Below are 10,680 nucleotides of genomic sequence, written 5' to 3'. Positions count from 1 at the left end.
TTTCCAAGCCGAACAGCCAGTGCTGTCCGAAGACGTTTCCATGGTCATGTGGCCGGCATGACTAAACGCCAAGGCGCATGGAACACTGTTAACCTTCCCACCGAAGTGGTACCTATTTATCTACTTGCAATTTCTTGCTTTCGAGCTGCTAGGCTGGCAGGAGCTGGGGCCAGAGACGGGGGCTCAATCCGTCACGCGGCACTCGGGTCTTGAACTGCTGAACTACCGACCTTCCGGTCTGCAACTGAGCATCTTAACCACTTGAGCCACCGTGACCCCACATTCACAATTTCCACCAGCCAAAAGAGTATTTACCTTCATCCCTGGCACACTGCCTGAACCTTAGGGAGGTTCGCAGCCTGCTCATTCCTCTGACAGTGGCTGTAGTCAAGTTGGGAACCACCTGCCAACCACAATCCCACTTCCTTGAAACATGGGGCAGGTGCCACATCAGGGAACCGTGGTTAGAAGAGCCACAAGGAGCATGTCAAAAAGCCACATGTGACTCCTGATGCCATCAAGTATCACTGGTAGCATATTATAAATACCACACAAACTGAGTGGAGTGTGCCACTTTTGATGTGGATTCAAACTTGAACACAGACTTCTTGGATGATTCTGAGATAGTGAATTGTCTCTATCAGCTCCTAAACAGCACTGGTTGTGCTTAAAGCCCATTGAAATTCATTGACAACATACACATGTTTTCCATACAGAAGATCACAGGCATAGTCCCTGACATCTCCAGGATAAGAAAGATCCAGTTCCAAGAAATGATTCCTGTATGCAACCATGGAGAACTGCTCCCTTTTGTTCATGGTCCACAGGGAATCTTGTCAGTTTAGTCCAAGTGCTGTTCTACAGCATTTTAGTTTAAATGGTAAGTTATTATTTGAACCTTGAGTAGGTAAACTGTTTATAGTGCTACTGTAAATTGTTGAATTTGCAGAATTAAATACAATTTCAATGGCTGCCAACCAGTGTTAAGAATTTATTTATTTATTTATTTCTTGGGATTTATATCCCGCCCTACCCATACGGCCCAAGTTCAAGCTCTCCTTAGGAGAACGATCTGGAGAAGAGAGCAACAATCCTGTTTTGACAGGTATTTTGTGATCAAACACACACTCTGCGTCTTTTGTTTGACAGCAAAACAAGAGGGCTGAGCCAGTCAGTAAGACAAAAAAAGGCAAAGACAAATGCCAATGTTGCAGTGAAAACACACTACTAGCTAGGATTTCTTCAGCGTTCCTATCAATGAGCTTTCATTTTTCCACTGTACTACTGGCATCTGTCTTTGTCTTCTTTCATCTTTTGACACCAGTTAACATAATTTGAGAATCAGTTCTGCAGTCCTAATGGTGTTAGCTCTCACCACAGTCATTCCAGGTAAAACACATCTGGAACTGGGCTGCAACCGAGCCCTACTGCCACTAAAACACTAACCCTACAGAACCCTGTGCTACGGAAATGTTCGGTTATACTCACTGATATCACACAATTCTCCCTCCCAGCCATTCTGACAGAAGCATCGAAACGAGTCCACTTCGTCTATGCAAGTCCCACCGTTCTGGCAAGGTTTCCCAAGGCAATCATTGATATCTATGGATAATAATAAATAATTGTCACTAGAACTATTTTAGTACAATGAGGCCTTATCTATTTCACTGGGTACATTAAGAAAACTTCTGCTCAATAATCAGGTGCATTCTTGCAGTCTAGCTCAGTCCCTTGTACATCCTCTCTGCTGATATTCTATTTCTTCTCTTCATTCCAACTTTCTCCCCAGTGAGGACCTGAGGTGGTTTCCATTATTCTCCTCTCCTCCATTTTATCGTCAAAAACCTGTGAGGTTGGTTAGGCCGAGTGGATGTGACTGGCCCAAGGTGATGCACAAATCTGTGCCCCCTGTGTGCTCCCGGGGCCAAATAAGGAACACACGATTGGAGCCCAGGGAGTGTTTATTGCAATAATCAGGAAAATACAGGACTGGAGACCTTGGCACCCAGTAACACCAAGCTGTATTCTGCCCCAACCAGGAAGGGCAATAGGTCTTACACCCCAAATGACATCACAACAATTTGCACAGAAAGAAATCCCTAATTGGTGTCCAACAGGTATCATCACCAGAGCATCACTTGATTGGCAAACCCCTATCTGGATCTTAAGTGTCACCCAGCAAGCTTTCATGGCATGAGTGGGGATTCGAACCTCGGCCTCATACATCCAAATCCAACACTCTAACCACAGCACCATGAAGAAGAAGAAGAAGAGACTGGATTTATACCCCACCCCTTCACTTGGAGTCTCAGAGCGGCTTACAAACTCCTTTTGCTTCCCCTCCCCACAACAGACACCCTGTAAGGTGGGTGGGGCTGAGAGAGGTCTGACACAAACTGCTCTTTTTCAAGGACAGCTGTGCCAAAGCTTGTGACTGACCCAAGGTCACATCAGCAGGTGCAAGTGGAGGAGTGGGGAATCCAACCCGGTTCTCCCAGATTAGAGTCCGCGCACTTAACCACTACACCAAACTGTGTCCTCTCTTGTAGGATATTCTCTCCACCAGGGGGGTGGGGTTAGATTGGATTGGGTAGGCTACCATGCTCTGGTAATTCTTTAGGGAAATTGTTACCAGCATGGGAATGGATTACTTATTTGGAAAATCCGGGAATTGTTTTTCAAAGCTATTCTTTGTGCTGACACTTCATGGGGTAAAGATCGCTTACTCCTTAGTTCTATTTGTTCAGATTGGAAGATACGGGTCAATCTGTAATGGGTTGCTAGGTGTGGATTACTGCACAGGAGTTCTTTTGGGAGGGGGGCAGAAGAATTGGACAGGAGGTCTGACTGCTATCTTCTACTCCTACTGTTAGGCATGCATCAGGCAGATGACTGACATCTCACAACAAAATTGGAACCAGACATATTTTAAATGGGTAGAAACAAGGCACAGTTCCTTTAAAAAAATATTTATTTTCAATTTTCAACAAGTTTTTTCCGTTGGATAATGAACTGGCAGTTACCATTTTGGGGGGCTTAAAAGGCACAGTTCCTTTTAAGTTCCCCCAAATGGTAGCTGCTAGGTCATTATCCAATGGAACGAAATAGCTCATGAATGAATGGTCATAATTTAAATATTTATAGGACACAGAAGCTGGTTGTGACCACTATCTTACGGCACTGCCACGGTTCACAGAAATGATCAGTCGCAACCAAGCTGTGAAACCTGAACTAATGACTTAGAAGTGAAATCGCCCTCGATCCCCTTAGGAATCTAAGCTCCCGCTCCTAATACGTTTCCAAGCAAAGTTCCTCAAACACCTAGCTTTAGAGTCAATTTACGTTTAAATGAGTTGTTTTTCTCCCACTTACTTTCATGACAGTATGTTCCGATAAAGCCCCTATCGCAGGCGCACGTGAAGTTCCCTCCCGGTAGACTGATGCAACGTCCATGAGGTCCACATACACTGGACGAGATGAAGCGAACGCCTTTCTGGGTAGCGTTGTTGAAAACCTCAATTGTACAGCTGTCTATTACTGAGAAAAGAAAAGGCAGCTGGAAATTCAAAAAGCTCCCTTAGCGACTCTCTGCATGGCTACTTTTCAGTTTTCACCTCTTAGAATGAAGTACAGTAAAGGGGCTGCTATCTGGCGCTCACGGGGAAGGGGTGGGGGTTTTTCTGGTTAATCAAATATGCTGGGTGCTCAAGCTTACTGCTCTGCCTCTATCCAGAGGAATCTGCAGCCTCCAGGCCCAGAGAGACCCTACTGCCCAAACCACTGAGCCACCCTACACAGCAGGCAGGTGAGCGGGCCGGCTGCCCAAGAGCCCTCCGGCAAAGCTGGTTCCTGAGAGCTCGGGGGCAGGCTAAAGACCTCTTAGCATGAAGTACAGTAAAGGGGCTGCTATCTGGCGCTCACGGGGAAGGGGTGGGGAGTTTGCTGGTTAATCAAATATGCTGGGTGCTCAAGCTTACTGCTCTGCCTCTATCCGGAGGAATCTGCAGGAAGCAAACCCCACCCCATTGGGAACACTATGGTGACAGCCTCCAAGCCCGGAGAGACCCTACTGCCCAAACCACTGAGCCACCCTACATAGCAGGCAAGTGAGCGGGCCGGCTGCCCAAGAGCCCTCTGGCAAAGCTGGCTCCTGAGAGCTTGGGGGCAGGCTAAAAGAGAGGGGGAGAGGAAGCACCTAAGGATGATGTCAGTTGGCAGCGCCAGATGTCGGAAGCCTAGTAATGGCTAGAAGTGGCAAAAATGGGTTGCACGCGTGCCCAGAGACGCAGGGGCATGGTCGACCAGTGGGACCCCAAATAACTGAGTGTTCTGAATAACCCAGCACCGGACCACAAAACACTTCCACTGCTAGATTTGAATCCAGTAGCACCGTAGAGACCAACAAGATTTTCACTTCTGAGAGTCAAAGTTCCCATCATCAGATACACGTGAAGGGAACGCTGACTCTCAAAAGCTCGTGCACTGACACTCTTGTTGGTCTCTAAGGTGTGACTGAACTAGGGTTGCCAGGTCTGGTGGGAAAATACCTGTAGACTTTGGGGGGTGGATCCGGGAGAGGGCGGGGTTTGGGGAGGGGAGGGGCCTCAGCATGGTGCGATGCCACAGAGCCCACCCTTCAAAGCAGCCGTTTTCTCCAGGGGAGCTGATCTCTGTCAGCTGGGGACCAGTTGTAAAAGTGGGAGACCTCCAGGCCACACCTGGAGGCTGGCAACCCTAGGCTGGACTCAAACCTCACTATTCTACAGCAGATCTACACGGCTGTCCTCTGAAACAAAGCTTTACTGCATTTCGTTTTTTTTAAATATGTTTTTGTAATTTCGTAGGCAACGTGCAACACTCCATAAGGAATGTTTAGCAGGCAGGTCTGAAACTAACGAAAATCCGGATATAATTAGGCGTCAAACACACTCGGGAAAGTTTTGTTTTGTAAGTAGGGCCTAGGGGTAGGTGAAGAGAGAGGCAGTGACTTCCTTATGTTTTCTGCATCGGGAAGTTATTACATTCCACCTTTTCCCTTTTGCGTGGAGCATGTCACTTCTTGTAAAGGAAAAAAACAACACGGAGCAATCTCGCTTTTTGCAAAGCGACAGTTTTCGTTTGGCTTTTAGAACGCTTGACTATTAGGAAAAAACCCCGTCTCTGCAAGACAGAGATACCTTTGCAAGAATTATTTTTGCAGTGGTCCTTGAGATGGGAGCAGTTCTTTCCATCGTAGTCGTCATGACAGGCACAATAATAATCTCCCCTCAGTTCATAACATTTAGCACCATTTTGGCAAGGATTAGGCTTGCAGAGGTCGATGTCAATCTGTAACGGATTTAAAAAATAAATTACAGGATAAATGTCCCGACGTATGCTGAAGAGTTAGGTGTAGAGTCCTGAGGATAAATACTTCGTCAAAGTCATTTCAGCTTTTACAAATTAGCTGTAAGGCGCTTACAGGAATGCAGCACTGCAAGGAGAACATAAAGAGTTTTGCTGCTCAAATTAAGAAATCCAGCATGGTGTAGTGCGGGGGTGTCGAACTCATTTGTTACGAGGGCCGGATCTGACATAAATGAGACCTTGTTGGGCTGGGCCATGTGGGTCACAAAATGTAATGCCAGGTAGCGGAGATATAAACTTTATAAAGGACACAAACACACAGAGTTTTTTTCTTCTTAAAATAAAAACATGCTTAAAACATTAGCTCTGTAAACTGCAAACCTACTTTTGATTTATTGACATTCACCACAGAAATCTCATGCTCAGAGTTCTGAGTCTAGGACACGGGTTAAAACATGAAATGGCTGAGTGATTAAGAGAGCCTGGCGAAGCAAGCTATGATGCAGCAGCAGAACTGGAAGCAGGAGATGGCCAGTTCCACTGTGGGCCTGATCCGGCCCCCGGGCCACATGTCTGACACCCCTGTTGTAGTGGTTCGAGCATCTGACCAGGATGTGGGAGATCCATGTTTGAATCCATGATCTGCCATGGGAGCTTGCTGGGTAATCTCTGGCTAACCTACCTCACAGGGTTGTGGCGAGGATAAAATGGGGAAGAGAATGATTTAATCTGCTTAGGGTCCCCAAATGGGAGAAAGCTGGAGTATAAATGAAGGAAATAAAATGAAATCTGGGGGCCACTTTCAGATTTGTCTTAATTTGATCCCTCTACCTTAAGCCACACACGATTTTCCCCCCTTAAAAATTCCAACCCATTGTCTTTTAAACCCATTGTCCAATAACCTACCTAACTTATACATGAGCTATTACCAGCTGGCGCTCTGCTCCATGTGCCTTCAAATAAGGACGGCAAGCAGGCCCATAGCTACAGTAGGGCATTTCCGGGCCTGCCCCCTGACTTCCTGCCAAGGCCCCCTGACTTCCATGCAGCCCCCAGACCCCCCAACTCTCTGGGCCACCTGGAGGACTCCCCACCACTGCCCCTTCCCCAAGCGCAGCTTGCTGCCCAGTGTAGGCAAGCAGACTGCGAATGCTGCAAAAGTGAGTTTTAAAATTTTTATATTTTTAATTTTGTGACCGGCCTATTTAAAGCCCCCCAAAATTACAAAATCCTGGCTACGGCCCTAGAGGCAAGACTGGTTAGGATATGAAACGGCATTCTCAGTGGTAGCCTCAAATATCGGCGATTTCCTGCATCCGAAGATCAGTGAAATCTGCTTTATTCGAGAAAGTGATTTCATCCTATGACCTTTATGTTTTTAATGCTGTTTTTACAACTTTTAATTCTTGGCTTGTTTTTATCTGCTGCTGGATGCTCTGAGTTAATTTTGTGGACTCTGTCGATTTCTACTATGATAGTTTTAATACTTTCCTTTTAAAGGTTGTTTTTTGTGTTGCTCCTTTTAATGTTCTATCAGTGTAGAATGATTTTAGTGTCTGTTTCTTTACATGATTAGGTATATTGTTGCCTCAGGGAACGACTCTGGCAAATAGGATGGCACGAGACGGGTGATCCAAAAACCAATTGATACCACCACCACCTCCTTTCAGTCTTGTAGCTTGCATCTTTTTCTGTGCATTGGTACAGGTTGCTCTGAACCCTTCTCTGGACACTTCCAAACAAGAAACATTATTGCCTGCCTGCCTTCAGGCACACAGCTGCACTACTGCTGGAGCGCTTAGTAGAACTTCTAAGCAACCAGACGAGGCAGAGGTGAAAGCAACGAGGCTCCACCAGCCCCCTTTTGTCTCTGTACTTTTCAGTGAAAAGAGACTAAAGGTGAGGGGTGGGAAGAACGATGGCACTACACAAGGCGAGATTATGCTAACTACTTCGTGCCTGCATTGGAAATTAAGTCACTGGGCATTAAGGCACACAAAGGACTCATAGGGAATGTAATACCCTGGGAGCAACAGAACCTTGAAAATAGGCCGGTGGTGACCACCTTTGTGTTACGGTGCCAGGTCTTCAGAACATCCTCACTAGAGGTCTACCAAATTTCTTGGTTGTTAGCACTCACATGCCCAGCAGACATCTTTGTCATACCTTTGGCAAATCCCTCTTGACTATTTGCTTTGCTTCAGTTCCTGGTTACTTTAGGGTTGCCGGCCCTGTGCTGGCAAATGTCAGGAGATTTTTGGAGTGGAACCCAGGGAATGCAACATCACTTCCAGGCAACACTCTAGGAATCCCCCCGTCTCTATAATCTTTCGTTTAAAGACTGGGACAATTCCTAGAGTGGCATGGAGGATGTGACATCACTTCCTGGCAGTGCTCTAGGAATCTCCCCCCCCCAATCTCTATAGTTCTTAAGCACAGAGACTGAGAAAAATTCCTAGCGCATTACCATCAAACAATGCTTTTCCCCAGCTTCTTAAATTATCAAGAGTAAAGGACTAAGTGCAGGGCTGGGCGTCTGCCTGGTGACACTGGGTAATCAGCAAGTCTAGGTTACTCTGATTTCACTTTTTTGTTCTCACGTTAGGCTTATTGTCATGTATTTAGTTTTATATTGTCATTGTTTCATTGTTCACACTTAGAGAGTATAAAATGTTTCACTGTTCCCGCTTAGAGAGGATAAAATATTACATTTGTTAATCAAGTAATAATTCTAGAAACCAGTCCTGAAAATAACAAAATGTCTACAAGGCATGTTTGAAGCAGAGAATTTAACAGAGGATTGTTTCCACAAAGTGTTTCAAGTGGTATTTATATATAAAGACACTTTTAACTAATCTTTCCCAAATGCACATCCATCCAAACAGCGTAGGGCTGCCGGAGGTCACCATGTCTGCAACGGCTGTACAGAGGTTTCATTCCTTTGTCTTGGCTCAATATGCCTCCTCCAGTCACACAGATGCACACACTTAAACAGGTAGTTTAAAGCTGATTTGTTACTATGATGAGGATGAAAGTGCCAAAACTTAAACAAGCCTTCTACCATGTAAACCTTTACGCAGACACATCCTTTTAAGGAAGTGACTAATCTTAACATCGTGGTCTCGTGTCAACTAGGTTTACTTTAAGGCAGCATCTGTATGTGAGCAAGACAGACACAACAATACTGGGACACTCAGCCATTTCCACGTTTCCTGACTTGAGGGAAAAGAACAGCTTTCTAAAGGGTAGCTTGCCCTCACTTTTGCCATGGCTCTGTCAAATTTAAAAACCTTAGTTTTCCAACCCAGCTGAAGTTGACTCTCAGCCCATCGGTATTTTTAAGGGGGGGGGGAGCATAACCGTGGGCAGAAAAAGTCGAGAAAGGTTTTCCACCATGCGCCCTCCATTTGTCCCCGACCATTACTTTAAGATTCCCTTTTACTGTTCAGCTTCAGCGGTGGGATTAAGGGCTTTTGGAGAGGTGCATTTCCTGAAATCTTAGGGGCACGCTGCCAAATTCTTTCAACGTTATTCATCTGATCATCAAAAAAAAAAAACCCTAAACTGTGACAGGAGCCAGAAGTCAGTTCGCAAAAACAACCCTTGGGCAAGTAGCATCTTCTAATTTATGTTCCAATGTATGCGGCAAAGAACCCAACAACACCTTAGATCAGTGGTGGCGAACCTATGGCACAGGGGCCAGAGGTGGCACTCAGAGCCCTCTCTGTGGGCACGCGTGCCATCGCCCCAGCCAGGCTCAGACCATCATTAAAGTGTCGAATTCTCTGCCTAATAATTTTAAGTAAATGAAAGCATTTGGGATTGCTTTCCTTACTTGGTTTGGATCATCTTAAGTTAATATATGAGTTGTTTTTTCTAAAGTAAAACCTCAGTATTCAGGTTAAATTGCCGTGTTGGCACTTTGCGATAAATAAGTGGGTTTTGGGTCGCAGTTTCGGCACTCGGTCTCTAAAAGGTTCGCCGTCACTGCCCTAGATACATTCTTAGTTCGGTGAACCCAAACCTCATTAAAAAAAAAATGCAATCCGGCCATGAATCTAACAAAAAAGGAATGGAATCAAGGGCAGTCTAAAGGCCCTCAAAACAGCCTAGGAGTCATGTTAGGGAATGTGCATATCACCCGGTTCCTTACCAAGAGACTGAGTAAAAAAACTCAGCTCCCCTGCTCCTCCCATACAGAACAGTGTGAGAATTAGGGACAAGCCACACTGTGCAATATTTGGCAAGTTGGATCCAAGGAACCTGGACCAGACTCTTGGCCACAGAACAGCTGCAGGGGGACTGTCACTTTAAAAATCTGCAGGGGCCCCAATCCTGCTGAGAATTGTGACACTGGAGGGAGGAGTGGGTGTTGCCTCCCTACCGCCAATCCCATGCTGTTTCCCCAAGCCAAAATGGCCCTGCCAGGGAGTTATTTACATAGCTTTGGAGTGGCACATGTTCCGAATACTCCATGTGCAGCTTCAAAGTTATGTAAGTGACTCCCTTTCTGGGCAGTTTCAACTCGGGAAAACAGAACGGAGTGAGGGTGGGGAGGCAGGAGCTGTTCCTCCCTCCCACCCTCCTCTTTCAAGCCAAATCAGGCTCCTTCCCATTATTAAGTGACACTCCTGGCAGCTGCTGCGTGGCTGTGGCAAAAGGCAACTGGATCTGGAGGGCCCAGACTCAACTCACCAAAACTGAGTCGTGTAGTTTGGCCCTTCCCTTGCGAATGAGCCCTTGAGCACTAACTCCTCTGATGGCAGAGGTAGGGTGGCTTCTAGGCCCAATCTGCATTTGCTATGTAAAGCTGTTCCGTGCTGCTGTGGCACCGGCTTCCCATTTGGCTCAGTATAAAGCTCTCCTCTGCTGCATCAGGACACAAGCTGTTTAGGGAGAGTGCGTGAGAGAGGGGGGCTGGCCTGTAGCTAACATGGGGCCCACGGGGCCTAGTCCCCTAGTGTTTTTTCTGGGGCCCCTCCCTCCTGGGCTGACCCCAAAGTGCTCCAACTTACCACCTGCACTGTACTTTCATTTAATTAGCTGTTGGGCCCCCTGAGGCCCCCTCTCAAAGAATTCCCTAGCTACAGGGCTGGAGGGGGGAAGAGTGGCCTCCCAGGGGCGCCAACAGGGCCCTGCGCTGCATTGCGGGGAGGAAACGGCACCTCTGTCCCCTCCACAGAAAGTAAAAGGGGGGTGTCTTGGCAGAAGGGGAGGCGGGGGGGGGGCAGGAAAGATGGAACGAGCTGGGTAAAAAACACAAAACACCCAGCCGGGGCCAGGCAGGGCATTCTGGAGACTGCCCCAGGAAATAACAAATGGTTCAGGGGTGGG

At 46.7% G+C, this 10,680-nt stretch overlaps 1 protein-coding gene across 1 annotated transcript in view; it reads right to left on the bottom strand.

Annotated features, from left to right (window-relative positions):
* JAG2 (jagged 2) overlaps positions 1-10,680 on the bottom strand; it is a gene marked incomplete at its 5' end in the record, with an annotated part of 73,981 nt that overhangs the window by 22,125 nt on the left and 41,176 nt on the right. Inside the window, 3 exons of the mRNA XM_015414080.1 lie at positions 1,489-1,602; positions 3,373-3,537; positions 5,178-5,328. Of these exons, the coding sequence (XP_015269566.1) occupies positions 1,489-1,602; positions 3,373-3,537; positions 5,178-5,328 (430 nt within the window). The remainder of the gene's footprint in view (positions 1-1,488; positions 1,603-3,372; positions 3,538-5,177; positions 5,329-10,680) is intronic.

This window comes from Gekko japonicus, unplaced genomic scaffold, assembly GCF_001447785.1.
Source record: "Gekko japonicus isolate JY-2015 unplaced genomic scaffold, Gekko_japonicus_V1.1 scaffold3578, whole genome shotgun sequence".
NCBI lineage: Eukaryota > Metazoa > Chordata > Lepidosauria > Squamata > Gekkonidae > Gekko > Gekko japonicus.
Note: the sequence above shows the minus strand (reverse complement) of the source record. Positions and strands in the feature narration are given on the sequence as shown.